The 17,168-nt window shown below is 40.4% G+C and overlaps 1 protein-coding gene across 2 annotated transcripts in view; it reads right to left on the bottom strand.

Annotated features, from left to right (window-relative positions):
• The window catches only part of ELMO1 (engulfment and cell motility 1), a 357,340-nt gene that overhangs the window by 206,222 nt on the left and 133,950 nt on the right, over positions 1 to 17,168 (bottom strand). Inside the window, exons 6-7 of one of the 2 annotated variants that reach the window (XM_089532586.1) lie at positions 16,145 to 16,314; positions 7,159 to 7,194 (exon numbers count right to left, since the gene is read on the bottom strand). In XM_089532586.1, coding sequence (XP_089388712.1) covers positions 7,159 to 7,194; positions 16,145 to 16,314 — 206 coding nt within the window. The remainder of the gene's footprint in view (positions 1 to 7,158; positions 7,195 to 16,144; positions 16,315 to 17,168) is intronic. The other variant, XM_089532587.1, reaches the window with a different exon arrangement.

Genomic DNA, 17,168 nt, shown 5'->3' with positions numbered 1-17,168 from the left:
TTGGCCTTCACCTTCACTTAAGTCAGACAGAGTGGCATAACTTCTTCTAGAAGCAGATTATTAAACACTGAGTCTGTGACCTTTTAGAAGGCAATGCCACAATCACAAAAAGTCAACATGGGTTTCAGAGAAACGAGTCATGCCTGATTAATCTGATAATTTTTTTGATAAAATTACTAGCTTGGTAGATGAAGGGAATGATGTGGATATAGTATATCTTGATTTCAGTAAGGCCTTTGGCAAGGTTCCCCATGATACTCTTGCAAACATGCTAGTAAAATATGGGCTAGACAATGCAACTCTTAAATGGATTTGTAATTGATTGACCGGCCGAACCCAAAGGGTGCTCAGCAATGACTCTTCTTCATCCTGGAGAGAAGAGACCAGTGGGGTCCCACAGGGTTCTGTCCTAAGCCCAGTGCTATTCAACATCTTTATCAATGACTTGGATGAAAGAATTGGGGGCATACTTATCAAATTTGCAGATGACACCAAATTAGGAGGAGTAGCTAATACCCCAGAGGAGAAGATTAAAATTCAAAACAACCTTAATAAATTAGAAAGCTGTGCCAAAGCTAACAAAATGAATTTCAACACAGAGAAAAGTAAGGTACTGCACTTAGGAAGACAAAATGAAATTCATAGATACACGATGAGGGACACCTAGCTTAACAAGATTACATGTGAAAGGGATCTAGGAGTCCAAGGAGACCACAAGTTGAACATGAGTCAACAGTGTGATGCGGCAGCTAAAAAGGCCAATGTGATTTTAGGTTGCATCAATAGATGTATAGTGTCTAGATCAAGGGAAGTAATAGTGCCACTGTATTCTGCTTTGGTCAGGCCTCACCTGGAATACTGTGTCTAGTTCTGGGCACCACAATTCAAAAAGGATGTTGACAGGTTGGAGTGTGTCTAAAAGAGGGCGACTAAAATGGTGAAGGGTCTGGAAACTGTGCCTTATGAGGAACAATTTAGGTTGCTGGGTATTTTTAGCCTGGAGAAGAGATGGTTAAGAGATGATATGATAGCCCTGATTAAATACTTGAAGGGGATGTCACATTGAGAAGGGAACAAGCTTGTTTTCTGCTGCTCCAGAGATTAGGACCCGGAGCAATGGATGCCAACTACAGGAAAGAGATTCCACCTCAACATTAGGAGGAACTTCCTGGGAGTAAGGGCTGTTCGACAGTGGAACAAATTCCCTTGGAGAGTGGTGGAGTCTCTTTCCTTGGAGGTCTTTAAACAGAGGCTGAATGGCCATCTGTCAGGGTGATTTGACTGAAAGTTTCTGATAGGGGGGTTGGACTGGATGGCCCTTGAGTTCTCTTCCAACTCTATGTTTTTATGATTCTGTCTCAGGCTTGAAAATGGCTTGGGGCAGCGCTTTATATCACAGTAAAATACTGAACAAGTGAAGTCCCACATGTTCTTAAAAGCCAACAGGACAAAGGAACTAAAATGAGAATGAAAACATAAAATAGATTTCTTTCAAGGGGTTGTCTAAATGCTGAAATCAGTTGCATAGGCTGCTGAAGGCACTGCCAGTTTCACAGCTACCTAATGCTCAGTACTTCATGGGAACAGTTATGCTTAGCTTGAATATGGGGTCATCTCTAGAATTTCCCAACAATGTCCCCTTGTGTCAGTAGGAATATTTCAAGATAGATTTAAAAAAGCATAGAATGTAATCCACACTGCACAGATCTTAAGATTCACTACAGCATGTTAATAGTTTGGTGGCAGTACTATGTTTAGTTTAAGTCAGATTTGATATCTGTTAAGTACAGGAACCACTGACGTGTTTGACTGATTAAAAAAGAAAGCTTTCCAGTTACAAAAATACTGTACTTTATAGAGAAGTTGTTTGAGCTGATACTGGTTGATCAGTACTATCTCATTGTGAATAAATTCTCATGCTCATTTTTTTAAAAAAATGAAATTTCCATGAAGTTTAGTTTTGTTATAGACAACCTATCCACAATTATGCACTCCTATGAAGATGTTGGCAGGGGGATGAAACCACTGGCTAGATGCTGTTAGTTTGAGACAGACTCTGAGCAACAGACAGTTTCTACAAACAGAAAGTAATTAACTTTAAAGCCCCTAAATTCAGTGTGTTGGATTATAGTCAGGCTCCCAAATCCTTCCTTGCACCTTTGCCCAGGCAGCCACATCAAATTGACATGACTGTGAAGAGTGAACTAGCAAAATCAGACTTTAAAAACAAGCATTTCGTAATTCTTTGAAAAGCAAGTTCAAATGCTGCTACTTTCATTACTACCATTTTTGCTACTGTTAATGCACATGGCATTTTAAACATACAATATACTTTGCCTTCGGCCATAATTCCAGGAGAGAAATGCACACAGAACTGAGTTTTATTAGCTGTTTTCTTTGCAGCAATTACTGCAGTCTACAATATTACCGGTAGTCTTCCATGTATATACCTCCTTCTCTGAAGTCTGTGATGACATTGCTTAGATCTGAGAACTGCATGGCTCTCTAAATATTATTGGACTTCCAATTCCTAGCAGCCCTAGCCAGCTCAGCCAATAGTGAGGAATGCTGCAAGTGGCAGTCTAACATTTGGAGAGCTGCATGATACTCAACCTAGTCCAGCCTTTCTCAAATAGTGGGGAGGGCCCCCCAGGGGGCGCGCAAGGCTCCGTAAAGGGGGGTGCGAGGCTCTGTTATGCAGAGGTGTACTTATAACAATTTTATAGACAAATGAGACTATTTACAGTCGCGCGGGGGGCGCGAAATGTTTTCTTCTTCCTAGGGGGGGCATGACAGAAAATAATTGAGAAGCACTGACCTAGTCTAATGTCTCAATCACATTTCATATAAAGTTAGGAGGGGGTGTCTTGGTGGTTCTAGAAATTTTCAGCCAAGACAAATTCACCTATTCTTATTCCTAAAACCTTCTTCTGACACGAGGTAAGGATATTTTTATTTGGCCCATAAATAAGCTGATGATTAGTTTCAACTGGCAGAAGGGCATGTATCTGTGTATACAGATACAGTATACTTTAGCGCATTTATATTTTACTGCTTGCTGTCAGCCACCCTGAGCACCATAGGATGGAGCAGTTGGACACAAATTCAAGAAAGAAAGAAATCTCTAAGGAGTAGTAATGTTACAACTGACATGAACTAATGTAAGATGTGTGAGAAATACAGTCCTGTATCAAGAATCAGAACAATGGTGCAAGCAATTGGGAATCTGTGATACTTTAAGCAAAGCTTGAAGGAAAAGAAATGTTGATATCATACCTGTAAAGTAGGTAATCTGTCATCCAGCTATGCCTCCCCTCCTGTCCCCTCTCCCCAATACACTTAAGTTTTAGGAGAACAGTGAATGCAAACTGAAAATGCTATCTCATGATTTTGGGTGCATCCATTTCTAAATGAGCATGAGAAATACTCAAGCTAGAAAAGCAATACAAACCTTACACTGACCCAAAGGGATATTTGGTTTGAAACTGTTTTCTTCCACACTGTTCACAGGGGCACAGAAATAACTCAGCAGAGGCTCGATATTCCATCAAGGTCCCTCTGCTAGATATCAACCTGGTGTAACATTTATGGAATCCTAGTAATGGAGTTCTTACATTTTACCATTTTGAATCTCTCAACTTCTTAGGGGAAGCTATGCCAGTTAAAACAATACCATTTAAGATGAGAGGTATAACCTCTAATTTCACAACCAGATTGTAGAGAATGTCACTCTTTTGCATGACAGCTCTCAGAATACTCCAGCCAGCATGGCCAGTAGTCATGCAGCTAAGGGGATTGCGAACTGTAGTCTACAAACTTATTTTTCCAAGCTTTGGTCATGGGAACATATCCAGGGACACTTCTAGAACTACAAAATCAACCTTGTCAAGAGAGATAATTATATAATGGCTAAGTATACATAAAAAAGAAAGATTTGATAGAAAGGCAGCATGTTTTTTAAAAAAATAAAGTTCTTTCTTTCTTTCTTTCTTTCTTTCTTTCTTTCTTTCTTTATCAGTTTATTTTTTCTGTTATCCTCCCACCTCAAATAATCCTTGTTTGCAATCTTTGGTATCATAATTAAAGGACAGTTGGTCATCAACAAGAATACCATATTTGAACATTTCACTGATAAGACTAAATCCATTTTGTACTTCTAAAAATGGCTGAAGTTTTGCATTTAAATACTTGGCAGTCTCATTCAAATACATGTGTATAATTTTCCTTACACTCTCATGTGTACCCATTTCCCTTGCCATTCTGTTTCCTTCTCCATAATCTCCTCTAAATCATCTAGCTTTCCAACCCTCCTGTCTTAATTGTTTTTGCTTCCCTTAACGTATTGCCTTCTTTGACCTTTCTTTGAGGAGGGGTCAGCTTTGTCTAGCCTTTACTTCCCAAATTCTTCAACCTTTCTTGCCTTTTAGTAGCATCAAAGAAACTCACCTCAAGGCAGTTAGGACCCCTTCGTGGATCCTCAATTCCCTGTAGCCAGACTACAACTCCCATTAGACAAGATGGATTTTTACATACTGGCCCTACCCTTAGATAGATTGAGGCAATAAACTCAGGTGCTGAGGTGCTGGCTGGGGAAGAGGGGTGGAAGGAAAGAGAACTGCTAAGTCATTGTAGAACAGAGTTGTGTGTACCACATACTGTGTGCACCACACACTGTGTGCTGTACTCTCTAATAGTCTGATGCCCTAATGTGCAGTGGAAGATGCTGTCCTGTCATCAGAGTTAAGATTCAACTGCTAGTCTAGTTGGCCTCTGTAGGATGAATGTGCCAGAGAGGACACCATCTTGTCTTTCGGCTCAAGCAATAAAATGTCTTGGTCAACCCTGGATTTTTAAGAGTAATTTCTAGAACTGTCTCTAACATTTGTACCACCTGGGCTACACATCTTACACATTTGGGCTAGCACTTGGGCTACCTGTAACATTAGCACCAAGATTTCTGTAATGCATTTAATTGGTGACAGAAAAAGTTCTAGGATCAGATTGGTGAATGAGTGATGCTAGTGCATCTCCCCAGACAGATACCAAAGTCTTCCACGGAAGAGAGGGGGTTGCAAAAATCTATCCACATAAAAGCAGTTAAATATTCCCAGAATAGAGATTTAATGAGTATGAAAACCTCATTTCAATTTCAATTCTGGAATTTTACTCAAAAAAAGGAAATTAACAGAATCAGTATGAGTTTATGAAACTTGGACTTAAACTGCAACATACTGATTTAGGAAATACATACGTATCAATACAATGCAGCAAGTTTCACACACTAATACTAATTCTAGGATTCTGAAATTAAAGCTTTACACACTGCAGTGATGGACAAGATATGAGAATCAAAACTGCACTGTATTTTAGGAGTGAAATAAATATTTTAGGTGCATGGACATTGTGACAAGGAAAACAAATTGGAAAGTCATCAGATTATTATGCTATGTCTTCAAGCACACACCACTCTAGCTGCAAAAGAAGAAAGGAGGATACTGAAAAATCAACTACTTCTTCACAGAACTGAGAAGTATCAAATACAAGAATGCCTAAGAAACAATAATGTCTCAACATGGGTGCAAATTATGCCCCTCGGAGTCTAGAGCAATGGTTCCCATTTTTTTCCTCCAGATGTTTTGGACTTCAGCTCCCAAACTGTTAGCCAAGCTGGCTGGGGCTTCTGGGAATTGAAGTCCAAAAACCTAGAGAACCAAAGTTTGGGAATCACCACTATAAATGCTGCAAGTTGTTTTAAAAGACTTTTCTCGCAGAAGGTAAAGCCCTTAAAGCACTACCGGGGCTTCCAGGGAAGGGAGAAGGAACTGAGACAGCTTTCCCTGGTCCCACAACAAAAAAGCAACTCCCCTCTTATTTCCTATGTCCCAATGGCCCCTGCACATATCCTGCCATGTTGCTTAGCACAACCCTTCATGTGGAAAGGGAAGGGAGGACACCCAATATTGTATCTGTTCCAAACTGTATAAACCCTGGGACAACCCTGAGTACCACCACTATGCAGAGAGACACGTATCCTTCCATTAGAGTGTCATGTTATTTGCATATTATACCAATGAAAGGGGCTGGGGAGCAGCACCCATAAAGAAAAACAGCAATAAAGCATGTGCAAAGCTTCTAGGCAAGTTTTCCTTAGCAGTGACTATGAATGAGATTACATGTGACAGAAACACATAACTGCTGCCAAAAGTGGAACTCCCAGCGCCAAGTTCTTTGCTCCCTCATACAGTGTAGCTAAACTTACTGCATGAACTTCTGACATTACTATACAGTGCATTTTCTCACTGTAAAATATCTGCTGCCATTAACAAGAGCAAGGAAATGAGGCGCAATGACTTCAAGACAAAACAGAAGCTGAACTATACTTTAGAGGGACAGGAAAAACGATGCCATTAGGAGCAGGAATCTGATTCCTTTGTATGTGCTCTTCTGACCTAAACTACAAGAATGTCTCTCCAGGTGAATAGCCAAATTTTCATGGCTGGACAGTTTCCACTTACAATGTGCAAATGCTGGTTGGAAGTGAAAGAGTTTTGCTTCCTGGTGAAATTGAACTTCTTTACTGTCAGTGAAATAGGAGCCTAAGATGAATTTTAAATCTGTGTACCATTCAACTCAGCAACATGCTTACTCAGGAAAAATATAACACTACAATTTCTCTGTCACTACAAATAAACCCATTCGAGTTTGTACTACCAGATGCTAGAAATTAAAATGACCATGACTTTCAAGTTTACAGCTGTATCCATCAACATCACAAAAATACTAAGCAGCTGTGATCTTTAAAATAAAAGGGTTGGTAGTTTAAAGCTAAAAGGAGCTCAGGCAAAGTGGGGGGAAACACTAGCAAGTCACTTCAGCAGTTACAGGAAAATAAAGCATCCATTCTGCAAGCATTGCATAAATAAATAAATAAATAAATAAATAAATAAATAAATAAATAAATAAATAAATGCAAAATAATTTAAAGTTCCATAATAGATCTTTGGCATGTAGCAATAAAAAGCAAGAAAGAGAAGCAGAAGATTAGCTGAGTCAAAATATGCACAGCTATTAAATAAATAAAATCAGCAAGGAAGGCCTGGAATTTAATCATGCAAAGAAGAGAAAGCTTGCAGGGTCATGAGCCAATCAGATTCTTACCAGGGCTTCATTATCTTCTGCAATTTCTGATATCGTCTGCAAAAATTTAAAAACTTTCAGGTAAGGTGAAACATTGAAACATATTCTCTTTGAATCTGTGAATGAGTTTTACAGGGTCTTATCAACACAACCAACAAAGCTACAGTTGGCAATAATTCTAATGAAGAAGACATTAAATTTAATAACCTTCAAAGGGAAACAAAGAAAACTAGTGTAAAACAGCTTTAAAGTCACAAAGGTGGGAACACTTTGTTTTTCAAAAACACACTTAAGAACTTTGCCTACAGAGCCAGGATGGTATAATGGTTAAAATGTCAAACTGCACTGTTGGACATCCAGATTCTACTTCTCATTCAGATATAGAACTACTTGGGCAGCCTAGAGCTCTCTCTGTGTGTGTCAGGTTAACCCAGCTTTCCCTATTGGGAAAATGAAGTGGGGAGGAGGTACCATCTTGAGCAAATTTCCAGGTTTGGCAAGCTACAGGAGGAAGGCAACATTTCTTTTAGCCCCCCCCCCCCTGCATTTCTAGCATTGTGATATCTTTAATACTTCAGTTGAGCATTCAGAAATACAGGTAAGATATCCAAAGAAACGAGCCAGGCAGTTATTAAGGGAATGCAAACACAGCAAATTTGAATTCTAGGTGTGAACAACTTTCCATATGCCACTCTCTGCAATGCTAGAAATTTAGGAACTTATGGAAAATTTCAGGAGTGGGGAAGAATTCTTATTTGGTGGAACATAGTCTCATTTATTCCTCTGCAGCCACACCCCTGACTCACTGGAGGAAAGATGGGATAAAAACAAATACAACCTCCAAAAGATGCAGGACAACAATATCCCAGCTCCCGCCAAACCAACAGCCATCAGCTGCTGGGATATGTACTCCTTCCTAGTTATCTTCCCAGTCAGAAAGGCAATATAACTGTATTCATTGCTCATTAAAACAGTTTATCCAAAACAGTGTATCCACTTTACCCAAAATTTACGGAATTGGATAAATGTTGTATTTCTTCTATCCTAGTAACAGTTCCATTAACAAAGAGAAAGACATGTGGGCTTCACTCACCACCCACAAAACCATTAGCCACATTTGCCATCTCAGCCTGAATAATAACCCCAACACAGCTGTCAGTGACTCTTTTATGGGATTCCAAAGACACTAGCAATTTGGAAGGACATCAACAGAATGTTTAGGAATTCTAGGAGTTGGAGACACATCTAGAGAGCTTCCTATCACACCTAAATAGCAACAATCTGGGGAAGGCTGGTTTAGGGAATGTTCTGTTTCTTTTCCTCCCTTTTCATTTTAAGATAGAAAACTGTAAATATTAGTATGAATTGCTTAGATCATGGGACCCCACAAAAAACCCATGACCCCACCTCCACAATTAGCCATTCACCAACACAGAGATGGTCAATTAGCACTGTGGATCACCATCTTTCCCTTGCTCCTTCATATTGTAGCAGATGTGAAAACTTTTTATATGCTACCTCTAAAAGTGTCCCTCCAAATGTGAAATAGGAGTATGTTCTTGAAAATCTGGAAATGGCTTTTGATATATCTTTTCATCCTGTCCTGGGGGTGTTCCTATCACATTACTCAGCCACGATGGCCATATATTTCCTAATCCTAGCAGAGTTGTTGTGAGAATCAGTGGCATCAAGCAGGCAGAGAAGGATACAACTGTGCCCAGTATTGAATCATCTATCCCTTTATTTATACCCACTTCTTTCCCTCCACCAAACTGGGACTAAGGTGACCTGGCAGCTCAACAGATGGGTGGTTAAATCCCACTCCTTTTAGGCCCAGATCATTGTTGGGGCAACCACACGCTGTGGCAACTATCCGCTCCTTCTCGGGAGCAAAAAGAAGCCGCTTTAAGCAGCTTCCTGGAAGGGGCACCACAGTGGCACTCACTCACCATGATAATGCCCCTTCTGCGGAGCGCTATTTGGGAACTCTGCTACACGTGCATCATCATGGCATGCCCCACGTGGAAGGGCATGTGCCAAGATGGCACACAGATGCTGGAAGAAGGGTTTTGAACGTCTGCACTCTCAGCCCTATTTGAACCCTAGTTCGGGCCCAGGCTGGTCTGTATTGGCCCTTACAAAATGCAAGAACGACAATAAAAACAGCATATACAGTTGGCCTTCCACATTTATGATTTTGATTATTTACAGATTTGATTATTTGCAGATTTGATTAATATGCCCTTTTTAGGAATCTCTAGGTCCTCCAGCATGACTATGATCAGCCTCCTCCAGAAGCTGACTATAGAGTCATGCTGGAGGACCTAGAGATTCCTTCCTTGGGCACTTTAGGTCCTCCAGCATGGCCCTATGGTCCACTTGGCCACAGAGTTGCATTAGAAGACCTAGAGATTCCTAGAGAGGCCTTCTAGCCAGTAAAAAAAATGTGTTTTGTTATCTGCGGGTTTTCAACTTTCACCGGGCCCTGTGCCCCTTACCCCAGTGAATATTGGGGGGAAATTGTAGTTAAAAGCATACAAAAAGATGACTTTTAAACAGTATTAAACTAACAACAAAAGTAAAAACCATTGCAAATATTACTTTAAAATAAAGAATGACAAGCAAAATAGCACCATAAAAAGCAATGTTGTTTTTAAAATAATCTATTCCCAAAAGCTTGTTAGAATAACAACAACAACAACAACAAGATTTTTTAAACATCTTTATAATATGAGAGCCTGGGTGGTATAGTGGTTTGAGTGATGGACTGTTGACTGTGGATACTAGGGTTTGATTCCCAGCTCAGCCTTGAAACCCATTGGGTAACCTTGGGCAAATCACATGCTCTCAGCCTCAAGGGAAGACAATGGCAAAGCTCCTTTGAACAAATCTTGCCATGAAAATCCCATGTCCTTACGATCGCCATAAGTTGGAAATGACTTGATGGCACACAACAACAACAAAGTAATAATACAGTCAGTTTCAATACAGTTGGGCTTTCGCATCCACAGGGGACCACCACCACCATCACATGGATACAAAGAAAACTGGGCCCTCAAATCTTGTTGTCCCTAATGGCGGCATGACATGTATACAGCTGCATGCATACACTGTTCTTCAGGACAATCCGCTGACTGCAGATGCTCAAATCCACAGATGGCAAGCCTGTTGATGGTGAGGTCCCACTGTATTTGGCCTTTACAAAGCTATGAATCAATTGGGAAATTTCATTCATAAAAGTAAAGTTATATTTTCGTGGATATGCTGTGTCCTATTACCTATGGCGTCTTCTAATACTAAAAATACCATTTTTTTTAGCATTCATCTCTAGTAGCAAGCAAGCACATTAATGGCAACTTGATTTCTTGTGCTTCAAAATAACTAAACCAAATCTCACGACAAAGTATGGCAGAATTCCATCAAACCAAGATGCCTTCAATCCACTAAAAATCAATATGACAAAATGTATTAGTGGGCAAGAGTGTAAACATGGTACTTTGTGTGCATGACTTCACTCTTTATCAGACATTTGGACATTAATTTTAGCAGGTTAGTTGTAGTGGCAATTCTACATGGAATGAAACTGCACATAGGCAGAAATACAACCTTTGTATGAGCAGTAGGTTTGGGTGATTATTCTGCATAAAACAGGCAAGACAAGGTTGCCTGTAGTTTGCATTTTGAGGAAGCATTTTCTTCAGGTAGAATTCTGGGGACATAACCCACTATGTCCCACTAATCCACTGTGATCATCCAGTAGACTAGCCCTACTAAATTTAATATAGCTGTATCACATACAGCTTGTGAAGAACAGATTCAAACATCCCTTTTAGCTTCACTTCTTTCTCTTCCCAGTCAGATTTTAAAGCTTTCTCTTCCCATCAAAGAAACACCCCATTTAACTCCACTTCCTTTCCTCCCCAACCTGATGTTAAAACCTCACTTCCAGCGGCAGGGAAGTGGTGTTAGGTGGTTGGGAGAGGTCCAGAGAAGGAGAAGGAGGTATGGAAGTGGTGTTTCCCCCTTTCCATCCTTTCTTATAGCCCCTTACGTTTTACCCTCGACATCCATGGTTCATATGAAAATGCATGATTTTTACCTTTTAACCTTCCCTCAACTTATACATGAGGTCAACTTGTATACAAATATATATGGTAAGTACTATAATAATAATATATTTGTATTCTGCTTTTTCACAAAGGAATCAAAGTGGATTCCAACAGTATAAATAAAACATCAAACAATTAAAAATTACAATTAAAAAAACCCCAAACCCTTCCTCCCAATCCTAAAATCAGTGATCAATTCCTAAAAAAAGATTAAACATTAAAAATTTTAAAACTGTCCAATATGAATACACTAAAATTTTGGGCAGATTAGTGCTAGAAATGACTCTACCTCTAGAGGAGGGGGGACGAGGCAATGGTATCAATTTTGATATTGGTATTAATAGAGGGGGAGGCAAATCTAATGGATCTAACCTAGTCTGGGAAGGCCTGTTGGAAGAGATCCATCGTCTTAATAGCCTTTTAAAAGGCTTCCAAAGTGTTAATATGGCGGATCTCATCCAGCAGGTCGTTCCAGAGCCTGGGGGCGGCTGATGAGAAGGTCTACTGGGTCACTGCAGAGAGTCTGGTCTGAGGTTGTAGTAGATTCTTCCCAGAGGACCGAAGTATGCGGGGAGGATTGTATGGAAGTAGGCGCTCCCATAAGTAGTCAGGACCCAAGCCATGTAGGGCTTTAAAAGTTAGAACCAACACCTTGTACCTTGCCCGGAAACTGACAGGCAGCCAGTGGAGAGATTTTAGTACAGGTGTAATATGGGCAGTTCTGGATGTGCCCATGATCAGCCTGACTGCCATATTTTGTACCAATTGAAGTTTCTGAACTTGGCAAGAGGGTAGCCCCATGTACAGCGCGTTGGAGAAGTCAAGTCAAGAGGTCACCTGTACTACTGTTTCTAGGTTTTCCTGCTCCAGGAAGGAGCGCAGTTGGCGTATCAGCCGAAGCTGATAGCAAATGCTCCTCACCTTCACATCCACCTGAGCCGTCAATTGGAGTGACAAGTCCAGGAACACCCCCAAGCTGCGGACAGAGTCCTTCAGGGGAAGTGTGACCCCATCCAGAACTGGCTGGCATAACTCCATTCCTGAATTAGGGGTCCCTATTACAAGTACCTTCGCCATACCTGGATTCAATCTGATTTTGTTTTCCCTCATCCAGCTCATTACCGCATTAAGACAGGCATTCAGAGGAGAGATGCCATCCTCAGTCACTGCATCAGTCTGAGACATAGAGAAATATATTTGTGTGTCATCAGTGTACTGATAACAACCCGCTCAATGTCTCCAAATGTTCTCACCCAGCGGCTTCATGTAAATGTTGAACAGCATTGGGGACAGAATAGTGCCTTGAGGGATGCCCAACTTGAGCTCCCTCTTGGCCGAACAACTGCCCCCAAGCGACACCATCTTGAATTTGCCTGAGAGGTAGGACCAGAACCACTGTAAAGCAGTGCCTCCGATACGCAACTCTCCCAGGCATTCCAGAAGAATACTGTGGTCAATGGTATCGAAGCCCACTGAGAGGTCCAAGAGCACCAGCAGGGTCACACTTCCCCTGTCAATGCCCAGACAGAGATCATCGGCTAAGGTGACCGTAGATATCTCAACTCCGTTTAGACAAAATGTTTGCCAAAAGCAATCAGATAGGGGAGGTAGGGGTCTGCTGCTTTTTTTTAGTCAACAACTTCTTCTTTAATTATTTTTTGGGGGGTGGTCATCTGGTGTTCTTTTTTTCTTTTTAAAATGTCTTTCTATTTGAGGCATAGTCTTTTGTAGAAAACATTGCTTCTTTCATACTGACTTAAATGTGGTAGTAAATTCAGAGCTGTGCTGTGTAACCAATTTAAACTTGGTTTCACTTCAAAATTTAGATCAAGCTGAAGCATGTACTTTTGAAAAGGCCCTGTGTGTCAGGATATCAGAGTACTGAAGTATAAATGCCTCTGTTTAATAAGGAGGTCTATCCATTCTATGATTTCAACACATTTCCTCCCACTTTATCAGGTCAGAAAGGGAAGGAATCAATACCACAATACTTTCTCTCGACCTGACCCTTGCTGAACATAACATCTTAGGAAACAAAGTGAATTCAAACTGATCCTGCTTGTCAGCAAATTTGCTGTGAGGTTAACCAGACTGGGCACGACTTTGTTTTATGTGATATTATTTCCAAAGGCTGAAGTCACAATGTTTGCCTTTTGGGGATTATGAGTGATGGCTGATGCACTGAAATTAGTGGGCCAGAAGCATCCTAATAATTCACAGTGGTTTTGTGCACAAAACTGAAGGCCTTTTAAAAGACTCCATAACTCAAAGGGTATAAATAACAATGCCACCTGACTTGAGAAGTATAAACAATCAACTACAGTTTTTTGTTCTTGTTAATTCTAATAGAAGAACAATCTGAAAGGGAATGGCAATATAATATTAAGAAATAATAAATGAAATGATATTTGCTTAGACATTTGCCTACTACAATATGCTCACTGTTTGGCCTTGAAGGGGCTATGGATTACATTGTTGGCTCTCTACCAAAAAGACAGCCAACTTCTCTTGGAATTCCCCAAGCCACAAAGGCTTCATACTTGCCGAATGTGCACTCTAATATCTGCTAGGAGCCACTTCCAGCTGAGACAAATTTTGCCCATTTCTGATGAGATCAACTCCTTTGTGGCTTTCTTGGCAAAACCTCTTATTATAGATTAAGAAGGATCCTGGCTTTCAAGTTCTGTTAGGATGACTTAGTGAGAGAACAGAGAATGATTGTCTGAAGTTCAGGGCTCTGTATCATTTGTAAGAATGAACTTTAAAAATCTTGCCACAGGGAAAGCCTGTGTAGATTAAATCAGAGCAAACCCATCCTGTGATAAAAAGTTTTGTTCACAAGATTGGGATTTCCCACAATTCAGTATATTTTGGGGAAATTAAGCTAGCAGAAGACCACAAGAGGTCAGGGGAATGGTATGGAAGAGAAAGGAAGATGCATGCATTAAGAGGCAGAAACTGGAGAATATATGGAAGGAGGGATGCCAACAATCCTCTATATGGCAAACACACACAGCGGTGGTCAAGAGAAAGCGGGGAAGACAACTGTTAAAACACCAGGAGGAAAGGTATTTCAGTAACAGATGTGAAAAAGAGTAATACTCTAGAGTACACCAGGAAGCATTATCATATCCACAATGTAAGGAGTAACATGCTCAACCTACTTCCTCCTGCCTACTCATTTATCTCTCTGACTTAAAACATGTCTTGACTGTATGATTCAACATGGAAAACTAACACTAAAACTTTGTCTAGAACTGCATGCCAAGAACTATGCTCTCTCCTCCTCTTCTGCTGAAGGAGAAATAACATTCAAGATAGCAGGGTGGAATTTAGAATCCCCACATGATGAGGAGGGTCCTGTATTCCAAATGGCAACAGCAAAGAGAAATGTGACACTAACAGCCCTAGGTTTAAATACGAGTGTCCTGTTGCATGTTCAGGAATCTTATGGGAAACTGCAGTCCTTTCACCAACTAGACCAGTGGACACAAGAATACATTAATGATACTCCCACACATTAAATCTGATGAAAAAGCAGATGGATGGTTTTCCTTCCACCCAGATTGCATGAAAGACAGGAGGTACTAGTACAACTGTGAAATGCAAATTCTGTCCCCCCACCCCCTTTTCTTTTAACAATAGCAACTACAGACAACTGAAGCTGACAATGCTTAGCTGAAAGCAACATCAGCATGTATTTTGAACATGAATTTCCACAACAATAATGAACCACAAATTTGAATTGTGCTAAGGCACTTTGGTTGTAATATACTACTGAAATGTTTCTATATTCTGTTTCCAAATTTGATTTTTAAAAAAGGAAATATTAAAGAAAATGTCTTTCCTTTCAGCAACAGGGAGGTTGGTTGGTATTATAAAGATGACTGTCTCTTCAAGAAAGGTGTATTTTATAATGTGAACAGTACAGTGCGCCCACGTTATACACGGGCGCACTATATGTGATTTGAGTGTATGTGTCCAAGCTGCGTGGGAGCGCACAGGGCGCAAGGGGCAGTGCATCCCATTCAGATGAATGGGGAGTGCACCCGTGGCGCCCCGCACACTCCTGCGCTGCCGTGCCACCGCAAATGAATGGGGCTACAGCATAGGTGGAATTCGCCTTATACCGTCTGTTTTCCAGTGAGGCTACCCACACTGCGTCTGCAGAAAACTCACTGCTCTGAGCTTGCTACTCCTCACCAGCATACACAACTTCAGGCAGAAACACAAGGACTAGGTTTCTCTGAAAATACAAATCTTTATTTCTTTTCTCTGTCAAAGTCCAAACTTTGGTGTCTGATCTGAATCTGTCTGAGCATCATCTTTTTTCCCCCCATTGAAATCTACTGGACTCTAGTCATGCTGACTTGTGGTGTTAGATGCCCCAAAAAGTATGTTCAACAAAGCCTGGTTCCATTCCACTGGAGGGAGAAATATAGCTGAAATGTATCCCAAATGACAGTTCAGAGGAATTGCAGTTTGCAAAATACATCTCAGAACTGTGCCTTTACATTTTTATTCTTTTGAAGAATATTTTACTGTAAAGCTTGTTTGTTGGTTTTCCTAGGGCATTTTTTTAGTTCATTCCACACTGCCCATACTTTTAAATACCATGCAGTCCCCAGTATTTAAAACTGGGTTTGAAGAGATGAATTGGTCTCAGGATTTCCAGTGCAGACAACAGAGGTTAAATCCTCCCCTACTAGAGTAAATACATGTTATTTACACATCCCATATAAAATTCCTATCTATTTCAACACAGCTAATTGCAGAAACTACTGTGTTATGACTTTAAATTTTTTTGAAAAAAGCATCAAACATAGTTTGCCTGGATAATCCCAGTAATATAAGTATTAAAAGGCACAAAAATGTTATTGTTATTGGAAAATACTTACTCGGTGCCGCTTTCCACCATCTGCGTTAGGAGTGAAATACCATCTAGATTGATAAATTCTTGGGCAAATGTTATATCGCGTGAATAGCTAGCTAAGTCTTTCAGTGCTTCCAACTTGGCATCCATACTAGAAGACTGGATCCTCTCATGGAGCTGAAGGGCATTTTGGGTCTCACCAAAGACAGTACATTGGATAAAAGAGAGGGAATGGGGGAAGGGGTGAGAGAGGAAGAAACACAGATCTTAATTTCAAGAGTCTACCAAGTAAACAAACCCTTTTAAAGAAAATGTGTTAGTGAGAATTCAGGATTTTGAAATAGTTGATATTTCAAACAATGAACAAGATTGTATAGAAAGAATAATTAAATGTTACAATTTTGGAGGATGCATCCATGAATACTTCATAAAGGACACTTGATGAGTGCCCATCCAGTTATCCCATGCACTATCAGCTCCAACAATTTTCTCATATCTCCCTGGTTAACCAGGCAGCAGCTGGCATTTGCATGACACTCCTGGCATTAAAGGATACATCCTTTTTATTTCTCGGTACTCCCTTTGCCCATCTTCAGGTCTGACATGTAAGCCATGAGCCATATTCACTGTCACATACAGTCAGGACTTGCTGTCCAAAACCTGAAAGGTGGGTTTAATCTGCCCACAGATCAAGTCCCTGAAAAGCTGGTTGCTCCTGTATACATGGTTGCCTAGATCATGATGAGCAAGGCAATATGTGGCCATCCACATACTGTTGGACTATAGCTCCCATTATCCCTAGAGAGCATGGCCAGTGGTGATGGATGATGCTGGCTGCAATCTAAAAACACCTGGAGGGGCACATTTACCTATCACTGGTTTAAATGTAAGAGAGAGAGAGAGAGAGAGATTTTAAAATTACATCTTGCCCTCTTTCCAAAATAGGAAAGAAGGAAGAACAGACTCAAGGTTACTATTAAATCTAAAAGCACCACAACCATATTGAAAAACATGCATCACTCACACTTTTTTTAAAAGGTTAAAGAATC

Source organism: Sceloporus occidentalis, unplaced genomic scaffold (assembly GCF_023333645.1).
Source record: "Sceloporus occidentalis isolate IW3139 unplaced genomic scaffold, rSceOcc1.0.p SCAF_7, whole genome shotgun sequence".
Taxonomy (NCBI): domain Eukaryota; kingdom Metazoa; phylum Chordata; class Lepidosauria; order Squamata; family Phrynosomatidae; genus Sceloporus; species Sceloporus occidentalis.
This window is presented reverse-complemented; position numbering and strand designations above follow the sequence as displayed.